Here is a 12,063-nt window from a genome sequence, read left to right as displayed (position 1 = left end):
TTATCGAAGAGTATCATCGATTATTTCTCAATACCCTTGAATACTTTCATGTTAACCCAGGATTGTTATTTTTCCAACTTGGCAGAAGTACTCAAAACCTCTATGCTACTGTTAACTTCAGTGTTCTTTTTCTATGTTATTTATTAGCCATTTAGGAGTATATATTATCCATGGCCGGAAAGCTAAAATAATCTTGACTGATTCAGTTATTTGTTGGTTAAGTGTTTTGTATTTATCATCTCATTCCCTTAAAGATGTTTAATGGTCATGTAAATATGAGCTAGTAGTGTAATTAAATTTTGCAAAAAAAAATAATAAATATTTAATGTTAGTTAGTTTTAAATTGTTACTTATTATTTATCCAAAATGCCCATCTAAGTACGTGACAAAACCGTTTATGAGACCATTTATACCTTTTTAAAAACAAAAACAACTATGTTTTTTTTTATAAAAACAATGTTTTGGAGAGCTCAGGAAAATAAAAAAGAAGTGTGTATTTAGTTATTTTTAAAATCTTACAGAGCATATGTTACTTGAGAATAATCAAATAAATTCTTATATAATTTCTTATAATAAAACTTTTAAAAAGGTGAGGTGTTTATTAATGATAATTCTTACCACTGAATTTATAAAAAAGAAATCAAATGTCGATTGTTTACACAAGCGTTTTCATGTTCACGAAAACCTATCATGCCTCGCTCACCTAACAATGACGTTGTGTTCTACGTACGAATGTGACTCACTTGATGACACTTCAATTATATACAATCTAATTGTTTTGGCTATAGGTTTTCGTATTTACATGTCAAGAAATAAAAAGGGTAAATGAAACTCATTGTTGCGACAATCTTTAGACACATAATCGTTTTGATACTGCATAAATCAGGTTCTTTTGTGCTCTTTAGTCTGATCGATGAGTCGATATGCATACATTAATTTATGATAGTAGACCCACTGAAGAAACACTAATCGACCCCGGCTGATTACGGATAATCTGGGGGTTAAATAGATGTTTCCCACGAGGGTTAGGTCCGGCAAGATGGTTATTCTTCTGATGACCTGCAAAACAGACACCGTGAGCTCGTCACTGAGAATGGGGGGGGGGGGGTACCTCCTTGTGACCACCCTCCGGCGTGAGAATCAGACTAGATTGCTCTTGAATATAAGTGTATATTAAGAGAAATAGCTAGAGAGAAGATGATGATACCGTTCCAAGGTGTTGGAGTATTTATAGCCGAAGGTAGGTGTCCAAGAAGGTACAGCCGGCTGTATTATATTCCTTTTCTACCAACTGTGGGCTACGCACGTGCCGTGCTGGTGGTTGGTGGGTAGGCAGCGGCTGATAGTGACATGGCCGACTGTGTACTATTCCTTTTCCACCAACTGCAGGCTATGCACGTGCCACGACAAGGGTTGGTGAGTAGGCAGCGGCTGATAGGTGACATTAAGTACTAGAGCGTGCTACTCGTCGTACTGTTGTCAGTGAGCTGTCGCAGCTTTGGTCAGATCTTTTGTCCATACCTTGGCAGGTATAGTACAAAAGGTCCTCCAGTAGCGTACGGACTGGCTCGAGAATTCCCGGCTTTGGGCGGAAGTATTCCCGGCTTGCTCATTCCCTCTTCAGGTGACATTACTGAATTATTTGAGAGTTAGTGCCTTGTGCGTGTAGCCTTGCTGTGCGGGTAGCCTTCCCTGATGGCTAGTATCCGTAGCTGCGGGAACAGGCGGAGTACGTCACCATTGGGAGGCTTTTCCTGCGGGAACAGCTTGCGTACTGCGCGTAAGGACGTCGCGTCTCTGAGCATGGTTGGTCCTGCGGATCCAGTTGGTCTTTGCGCAGACGTCCCTCTAAGGTGAGTCTTGCGAGTTCAACTGCGCAGACGTCTCTCTTCGAGGTGAGTCTTGCGGGTCCAACTGCGCAGACGTCCCTGTTTAAAGTGAGTCTTGCGGGTCCAACCGCGCAGACGTCCCTGTTTAAGGTGAGTCTTGCGGGTCCAACCGCGCAGACGTCCCTGTTTAAGGTGAGTCTTGCGGGTCCAACCGCGCATACGTCCCTGTTTAAGGTGAGTCTTGCGGGTCCAACCGCGCAGGCGTCCCTGTTTAAGGTGAGTCTTGCGGGTCCAACCGCGCAGACGTCCCTGTTCAAGGTGAGTCTTGCGGGTCCAACTGGGCTCTGCTGGGACCTACCTCTTCAAGTCCCCCCAGTCCAATGTTCTTCTCATGAATTGTTAATAAGTGAGGAGAACTTTTGGACTTAAGCAAGGGGTTTTGAAAAGGGTTTAGTTTTAAGGTTTTCCATGGGGATTCTTCCCGCGGAAGTCCTAATGTCACGTGCAGAAATTCCCGACTTTTCTGCTTGATCTTTGGGTATGATGCGGGTAGGTCTGTAACCTCCTCGCAAGTCAGGAGCGTTGAGTTCCACTTGTGTAGATTCTCCATGAGGTTTTGGTAGTTTTAAACATAGTGATCAATTATGTTAAACAACCAATTCCATCTTGGAGCTTCAAACAATCTAGTTGTCAACGTTCCCGCTATGCGGGGATGTTATTTCCGTTTCCGCAAGCATGGCCCAGAAGATCCTTCTTGGTTTCAATTCCCTGCGAGTGCTAAGTATGTGAAGGGTTTTGCCTTGACACTGTACCCGCACTCGTCTTATAGTTACTTTACTTCCAAGGTATTGTTGGCTTCAATTCCCTCCAGGTGCTAAGTATGTGAAGGGTTTTGCCTTGACACTGTACCCGCACCTGTCTTATAGTTACTTGGTTGCCAATGTATTCTTGGCTTCAATTCCCTGCAGGTGCTAAGTATGTGAAGGGTTTTGCCTTGACACTGTACCCGCACCTGTCTTATAGTTACTTGGTTGCCAAGGTAAAGGGGTATAGTCCCGCTTACTTTTGAATCTTTTTGACTTGCGTTGTAAACGTTATATGACTTGCTCATGCATATTTTAGTTTAACTTAGCAATTTTCCAAGTGTTTTGAATAAGTTAACCTTTCGACACGCGGTTGTCAATAGGTTAATGTTCAGTTTCCTCTATCATGGTTGTGCGGGTAGGACCGTCACTTTCATTTAGTGGGATGACCAAACTTTACCTATAACTGACCTGCGTGAAGGTTTTCCTCATCTTTTCCTTAGAAACTTTTGCCGTTTTTTGTGTTTATGCGGGTTTTGCCGCCGTCCACACGCAACGACTTCTTTCCATATTTATGCGGTGAATACCGGCATATCCGTCCGGAAAGTTCATAAGTATAAATTTGAAGCGATCAACACAATGTGATAAAGGAGAATCATTTCCATTAGAAGTGGCTCTAGGCCGTTTCTTTATAAGTTTGGAATTGATGTACTTGTAACATTTGCGTAATTGAGCTCCATTCCATGTTCTTGGGATGGGGGTGCCATCGAGCCTTTCGAGCCGGTATGCGCCCTTTCCCAAAACTTCATTGATAATGTATGGCCCTTCCCAGACCGGGGCCAGCTTTCCTGGGCGTTCTTGGTTCGAAGCCTTGTTGTTACACAGTATGTAGTCTCCGACCTTGAAGTTGCAGAGTTTTACCCGCGTGTTGTAGTACTTTTGCATTTGTCGCTTGTAGTTCTCTTCACGCTCTGCGGCTAAGTCTCTGCGTTCCTCGGTTAGCATAAGGTCTAACCGTCTTTCCGTATCGTTGTCCTCTGGTTGAATCAAGACCCTTGGTGAGGGTAGACCAATTTCGACCGGGACCATGGCTTCAGTGCCATAAGTGAGGCTGAACGGGGTTTCTCCCGTACTTGCCTTTTTCATCGTTCTGTGTGCCCAAAGGACGTGTGGAACTTCGTCCACCCAGCCGGATCTGTGTTCCAGGAGTCTTTTCTTAATGCCGTCGACGATGCTCTTATTTGCTCTTTCCACCTCACCATTACCTTGCGGGTGTGCCACTGAGGTAAAGGTGTGGGTGATTTGAAGTTCTTTCAGCCACTGTTGTAGCTTCTTGTCAGCAAAGTTGGTGCCGTTATCGCTCACCAAATTTTGTGGAAGTCCAAAACGACAAATAATAAATTCTCAAATAAATTTTTTGATATGTTTTGCGGTTGTTTGGGCTAAGGGTTTTGCTTCTATCCACTTGGTGAAGTAGTCGATGGCTACCACTAGATACTGAACGTTCCCTGCTGCTGTGGGAAATGGGCCTGTCACATCGATGACCCACTTCTGAAATGGCCATGAAGAGGTGACTGGAACAAGTTCATTCTTCGGGCGATGCGTGTTGGGTGCGTAGAGTTGGCAAGACCTACACTTTCTGATGTATGCCAGTGCATCCGTATGCATCCCCGGCCAAAAGTATCCCGCGTTGTTTAGCTTAGCTACAACTGCGCGTGGACCTGCGTGTATCCCACAGATGCCTTCGTGTACTTCCCTTAGGAGGTAGTCGGCATCTTGGTCGTCAACGCATCTGAGGAGTGGGCCAAGAAAGTTACGTCTGTAAAGGATGTCATCGATGAGTTGATAGTTCAGTGCTGACCAGTACCTTTATCTGAACCGCCCATGCTTTTTACTGTTCCCTGTCAGCCTTTTTCTCTTTTTCCCTGCTGCCATATCTTTTGATATCTTTTGCTTTTGGAATCTTTTACTTTTTGAGATCTTTTCCCCTTTTTCTAGGGATTGTGTTCCCTAGGGTTTCTCTATAAATAATAATGATATTTTTCCTAACACTACACACACAAAGCACTTAATCTCTCCTGTTCTCCTTGCTCTCTCTGCCGCCTCCCTCTCTGCCTCCGTCTTCCTCCCTGTTCTGTCCTGCTTTTCCGGTAATATATATATTATATATAATAATTTACTTATGCTAACTTATAATCAAGACTTAAAACAAATCGTTAAAACAATAATCTTATTTATAGGTTAACTTGTGCTTGTTTAAAGTTGGTTCTTGCTTTATCTTACACCGCACCGATTATCAAGTGAGTAATCTCGTACCTAATCCCTTTTTGCTTTTAATGTTTTGGGATGATCATGTGTTCATACAAACTTAGTCTTAAACTTGTTTATGAACTTTAGTCGCGCAGTATCCCATGTGTTGAGGACGTTTCCTTGGCTGTTTATTTGTATGTGTGTATCATTAACCGCTTTGTTCGGCCTATTCCGCAGTTTTCATGGATCCATTAGATGAACACGGGAGACCTATCGTTTACGGTTTTCTTTGTTTACACTTGCACAGATGTTTTCTCGTTTTTGTGCTCAATTGGGAGCACGGATTGAACTATGAACTATGAGCTATGATCTATTTAGGCTTGATCACAATCTGATTGCACCCTTGTTAAACACCAGACATACACGTGTTGCGCGCAGATTTATTGTTATCTATGTATTGTATTAAACTTGATTTCTCACCAACACGCAAGTGTTTGACGTTTATTTTAACACATGTTCAGGTTTGCAGTAGCTGTTTTGGAGCTTGTGGACACATAGGACGTTTTTACTTTTGGACCTAGATTAAAATGTATCAAGACAAGTTATTGCTGTTCGAATATTATGATTTATAATATATTGATTTATGTTGGTTTATTTATATCTTGTGTTTACGTTACGCGTGCGCGAATGAATGTATTTATTAAATATTGACACCCAATAGTGTCACGAGTAATGAAACAATATGTGGCGCCCCGATGTATAATCCGCCTTTGGTCGGGGTGTTACACCCGTCATCTGTGTCGTCTTCTAGTAACGTTCACATATTTCTTATCATTCAGACACTAATTCCTGAAGTGTCCTCTTTACAACCCCAACATTCTATATCATTACGAGTCTTAGACTGACTTCCCTTCCTGCTCCCACTGCCTCGTTGTTTTCCCCTACCTCTACCTTCTATGACTAATATATTACTTGATGGTGCACCTGAACTTCTGCGTCTGGAAATTTCTCCAAGAATCAGGTCCCGAATCCCAGCAAAGGTAATTTTTGTAGACGAACTACAAACCGCAGTCACTGTTTGCAATCAGCTGTCGGGTAAAAAGGATCATAACAATAGACCCTGAATTTCATTATCAAACTTAATGTTGACCGACAGCAAGCGGGACATGATCGAATTAAGAATACTAATATACGTTGTAACTGACCCATTCTCTTTCATTCTGGTTGTCACTAGCTCTCGGATAAGATAAATCTTATTCGTTATCGAAGGCTTCTCATACATGTTGGATAGTGCCTCCATCGATCATACCACGCGATGTGGTTTCTTTCATGATGTTAAACGCCACATCTTCCGACAACGAAAATGTAATACAAGCCCTAGCTTTCATGTCTGACTTCTTCCATTCTTCATCTAACATCTTTTCTGGTTTTTCATTCTCAAGCACTACATCCATGTCTTTCTGACGAAGTAGCGCCTCAATCTGCATCTTCCACTAACCAAACTTTTGTTCGTCAAACTTCTGTATCAAAACCTTTCCGTCTTCGGCCATGACAATGAATAAAACGAAAACCTGGATAAAAACAGAGATAGGCACAACAATGGCATGGCATGAACTTAACGACTGCCTACTGAACTCCGTTAAAACAATCAGCCTATATAAAACGCAACGGAATTACGAACTGATAATCAGAAACTGAAACCTTAAATACTAATCGATAAAATCTGACAAGCGTGGTTGGCAATGGTTCACTATTTCTTTAACGAATCTTCTGATAAATGATGGTTCTTTTAAAAAATAGGATCTTGATTCAACCGTTCTTGACACGTACTTTGTTTAAATGGATCTATGATCAAAATTTGGTGAAAGAACTCCCCTTTTGTAAAATCATCAAACAAATAATAAAAAAAATTATTTTTGATGCATGACTAGACTTCTTTTCCTTTTCCTTGTGTGAACTCCAAGAGAAATAATAATAATAATAATAATAATATATCTTCTTTCTGTCTCTCCGGTAAAAAACAAATACCAGCAAGAAAAGGAAATTGAAATAATAATAATAATAATATATCTTCTTTCTGTCTCTCCGGTAAAAAACAAATACCAGCAAGAAAAGGAAAATTTCCATTCGTTCTTCTTTGACAAACCCTACTCAACCCTGCCTTCTTCAACAATCCAACAACTGCAACTAATTTGGAGACTACATAAAAAACAACAACGATGAACTAATCAAGAAACAATAAAATACCTGCAGTACTGTTGATATTTTACTCGATCGGAGGTACACGGTGGTAATGCGTAAACGACTTTCGGAATTGAACCTGCAACTCAGACAGGCGACGGTCGGTCCAGCTGCGCTACTGCACCAACAAAAATAGAACGATGGTGAAGGTGAAACCCTAGCAACTGCTAACAGTGACGCGACGGCCTAAGAGACGGATCAGCGTGTTCTCGTGTGATCCCGAACCTAAGCTCTAGATACCACTTGTTAGGATTAAACACACACACGAACTGAAGCAAACACAAAAGCAATAAACGAACACGAGGATTTAACGTGGTTCGGTCTAAACTGACATACGTCCACGGGTGGCAACTATGTATTTTTTATTGAGTGACAATGATTAAAAGTACAAAAGCATTACATATATAGAGATATAATTAAGGTTTGTATCTTATTAATTAAACAAGAAATCTAAAGTTCTAAACTAGGTCAGACTTCGGTCTGGCCAACGTACTTCGCCCGTCTGCACTTTGAACTTCAAATAATAAACCGTGCCACACAAGACCTACGAACCCAACATAATTATCATGTGTATTTATTAAATGTCACCACATCCTTGATATTAACTTCGTATGTTTTTCATTTTAAAACAACTTTTATTAACCCCAACACCGATTTTTAAAAGGAGGTTTGGCGTAACTTGTTGCACGTTCACATACATTTTTATTGTACTTGAGTCCTTTTTAAATGAGCTAAATTGATAATTTGAAAAAGAAAATGCTATGCTCGTTCAGTAGCTAAATTAGTTACCTTTAACTTAGCTAACTCATCAAATCATAAGACCTGTAAAAACTAGGTGTTGCAAACGGATTGCGGTCCAAGGGGCCGTTAAAATGTTAAAATTTTAATTTGATTTATAGCTTAATCGGAAATGCTTAGAATTCATATAATTCCGTTTAAAAATTCTATGGAAATTTGATTACAACGATAGCTGAAGATTATATGCAACTTGTCCAACAGTAGCAAGCAAGCAAAATTGTAAGTCACTACTGAAAAATGATAACTTATGTACGTCTTCAGTGGAAACTAATCTGGTCTAAATACACAATTAAGATAGATTTTCAAGTGAAATACAAATACGAAACTTAAAAAGATTTACGTATTTTGTCATATTACATCCTTTGAACTTGTTCGTGACATAACCAAATTCGGAAATTTAGAGAAATTCAAAGGGAAAAATTTTGCAGCAACAAAAGAGGACACATTTCCTCTTAACTTCTTAAGCACCCTAATAAAGGTGGCATATGTTATGAGCATGCCTATGCAGAACTAATGGGATGGAACTTTGAATATATAAGAAGAAGGTATACACGGGAGAGCGATTACTACATCTGTTTTGGATACATCCTATATGGTATGTCTAATTCCTGATATCAGTCAAGATCAGTGATGGACCCAGGATTTTTTTTGACAATGAGGTCCCATTTTTTTCGGTGTTCAAATTTTTTTGGTCGAGTTGGGTTAGGTCGAGTCGAGGCGAGAAACATAATTTTGAAACAATATCATAATAAAACACACAAAATAAGGAAGGTTTTTCAAATCAATTTTCTTAGGAGTGTTACTTGAAGAAAATGATGGCTCTAACTTTCTTTTCAATTATTCTTGCATAATTAGCCCTTAAATTAAAGTTTTTAACAAAACTAAATACCAATCTAACAACAATATACAACATACAATTACCAATATAAGTATATAATTAGATAAAATCAATCAACTAAATAGCCCTAAAATAACCTGAGACAAAATCAGAGAGCCAAGAGTGATAAGAGCCGAAAGGGGTGAAGGGTAGCTGAAGAGTCGAGAAGGGGGGGGGGGGGGGGACGACGACGTGATTGTCGGGGGATGTTGCCTGAAAGTTGAGATGTGTGTACTGGGATGTGCCAATGTCTACTTTTCTAGTGTTATGACTTATGCTTTTAAAACCCTTAAGTAAATGTTGTGTAAATTAAAAAAACTAGGAAAACATTAGAAATCGGAGAATGGTTAAGCTCAAACCCGGCCGGAACCCTTCAAGAGTTAAACAAGGAACTTGTCACTAAATCAGATAAGTAATGATATTATGGGTCCAAGTATTATTTCTTATGGGATAAGAATCCACTAACCATTATTTATCTTTTTTTTTCAAAAATATATCGCTTCTACTAAATTTTTAAAAAATATTGATGTCTCGAGACCCCGATCGTGACTATGTGGTCCGCCCTGATCAATGTGTTCAGTTCTCAAATGAATTGTGAGATTCCCCTTGAATCATCAAATCATTTTTTACGGAAAAGTTTATTTTTTAATTGCATACCTGCGAAGTACTTTAATCTAAGTCTATTTGTCGTGAAGGGTTTAATGTTATGGTGATGTGGCCTTCTCTTAACACCGACTACATCGCGCGAGAGTGTTATGTAGGAGGCAGTAATACATTAAAGAGCATGATAACGGGTAACGGTGGCTCCACCCACTAACAAAATCAAACATTATTTCTTCCACCATCATAACTAGCTAGCTAAAGCTAACTAACCCACAACGCCCTCGCTGACAGGTAAGCTAGTTAAACGACAACTCATAACCTAACAGTGATTAGATACATGCATTGATTCAGAGAGTTATCAAAATCGGATTAAAATACGAAGAGACTAGTTTCTATTGTTTTTCTAACACTTGTTCCTATACCACTTTCTCGAATTTATTTATGTGTTAAAAGGTACATTTTTTACTTGTAAGTATATCATGACAATAAAAATCATATCATCAACCAATAACAAATTCAAGTAGGATACAAATTTAGGTTTGCAAAATGTCAAAGAAAATGAAATGTATCCTGGCCCAGATTCTCACCAGCCAACAACAAAGGGGCCACAACAATAATATCAGTTTCCAACCTCATGCATCAAATCCTTCTATAAATACAAACCTCCAACACACTAGTTTCCTCATCTCTTCAAATCTAATTAAAATGGCTTCAAAAACATTCCTTCTTCTTGCCTTGGCTTTTGCAGTCGTTCTTCTCATTACCTCAGAAGTAGTCTCTGCCTCCAACAGTAAGTATAATTGTTAATTTTAGGTTCTATGTCGTTAGATCGAACATATAAACTTAATTAACTCCAAACATGTTTTGGGCATGTTCACACACAAAGTTTGTAGAACTCTTACAGGTGGACAAATTAATTGAATATGCCTTTCATACTGTAACGTTTAGAGAAATTAATTAACATCACAAAGTGTTCAATCTACAATACTATTATATATGCGTATTTATAGTGTGAAATTATATAGTAGTGTCATACGTAAAGCTCGCTTTTTCGCTCTCTCTCTTCTATTAAGTATTTTGTCATGTGCCGATGATGTACGGTAAAGCATAAAATTTGATTTCCTCATCTCTTTGCTATTAAATAAGAGTGATTAATTTTATTTAATTTAGCAAATAATTTGACTACACCATAAGCATATTCTATAATATTTTTTTATAAAAGAAATATATAATATGTTATTCAAAATAAATACTTTATAATAACTATATATTAATTTGTATAATACACATGTTTCTAACCTAATTATAAATAATATGTAAAATGATGCAGGTGAGATTGACGGGCGTGGAGGATACAACGAAGGCGGACGTGGAGGATACAATGGCGGTGGACGTGGAGGGTACAACGAGGGCGGACGTGGAGGATACAATGGTGGCGGACGTGGAGGTGGAGGATACAACGGTGGCGGACGTGGAGGATACAACGGTGGTGGAGGTGGAGGGCATGGCAAAGGTGGTGGTGGTGGACGTGGAGGGTACGAGGGTGGACGTGGAGGACACAATGGCGGCGGGCGTGGTGGACACAAGGGTGGTGGTGGAGGAGGACATGGAAACACAGAAACTCAAAACTAATGATGTATAAGTGGAGAATATGATGAAACATAAGTAATAATATTAGTCACGTGTTAAAAGATGTTTCATCATGCTATCATGTATGTTATGTATGTAATAATAATTGCATGATTTCTTTGACAAGAAACATGCAATTAATACGTGGAAAATAAGAGTGGGCTTACGAATCAAATTATGTATAACTAGTGGTTTACAGGTTGGTAAAACTCGGGCGTTGGTAAAATCAAACATTGTAGGTCCTGGCTTTCAGGCGGTAAGTCGCACGAATTCGGTCAGTTTTGGTTATGTGCGTTATGACATCAAAACTAAAAACAAAAACAATTTAAAAACTAAGGTGGACCAATAGGTAGGCGTCGGTTAGTAAAGCTCTGGCTTTGGTAAACCCAAGAGTTGTCGATCTCGGGCGTTAAGGCTATGAGTCTATACAAATTTGGTCGGTCTCTGTCACGTTCTTTACAAATTTGGTGAGTCTATACAAATTTGGTCGATACCGATACTAAAATAAAATGTGATGATTGTACCCAAATTTGATCGGTTTCACTTAACAACGCAATTATCTTGTCCACACAAAAATAATGTTGAAAGACTAATAGCAAGAAATCCTTCATTTATTTGTTCCATCATATATGTTTTAGAAAGCCTAACACAATTGAAAAAAAGAAACCAATATACCATATACATAAAACATAAATAAGACAATTAAATTAAAAAACCATCATTTGGCATCAGGAGGGATTCGAACTCTGCTTCCAAACTGGTACATACACTTATCCAAACCAACAAAATCATCCCACCAACACCAATGCACATGCTAACTTTCAAAACCATTACTATATATACAAAAACAAAAATAGCTCACTTTGTGACACCAAAGTTCTCTTTTATACTAATTATTAATTAGTGTGTACCTTAGTGTGTACCCACGCACGTTGCACGTGGAACTTGGCAACAAACCCAAATATTAATATATACATATGTATATACAAACACATCATGACGACTATCACTTTCACACAACAAAAAAGGTTTA

The 12,063-nt window shown here is 39.1% G+C and overlaps 1 protein-coding gene across 1 annotated transcript; it reads left to right on the top strand.

Moving 5' to 3' along the window:
• The first annotated feature begins 9,988 nt into the window (after positions 1 to 9,988).
• On the top strand, positions 9,989 to 11,205 carry LOC143549048 (uncharacterized). The gene is made up of 2 exons (XM_077040059.1): positions 9,989 to 10,191; positions 10,732 to 11,205. Exons 1-2 carry the CDS (start codon positions 10,107 to 10,109, stop codon positions 11,031 to 11,033), a joined length of 387 nt encoding a protein of 128 aa, XP_076896174.1. The 5' UTR covers positions 9,989 to 10,106; the 3' UTR covers positions 11,034 to 11,205.
• The last annotated feature ends 858 nt before the right edge of the window (positions 11,206 to 12,063 follow it).

This window comes from Bidens hawaiensis, unplaced genomic scaffold, assembly GCF_021521415.1.
Source record: "Bidens hawaiensis isolate Kalapana, Puna unplaced genomic scaffold, B.hawaiensis_p1.1 tig00015384_1, whole genome shotgun sequence".
Taxonomy (NCBI): domain Eukaryota; kingdom Viridiplantae; phylum Streptophyta; class Magnoliopsida; order Asterales; family Asteraceae; genus Bidens; species Bidens hawaiensis.
This window is presented reverse-complemented; position numbering and strand designations above follow the sequence as displayed.

Coding starts and splice junctions, on each gene's coding strand:
- LOC143549048 (XM_077040059.1), top strand. CDS start 10,107: ATGGCTTCAAAAACATTCCTTCTTCTTGCCTTGGCTTTTGCAGTCGTT. Junction 10,192..10,731: donor AGTAGTCTCTGCCTCCAACA/GTAAGTATAATT, acceptor AAAATGATGCAG/GTGAGATTGACGGGCGTGGA.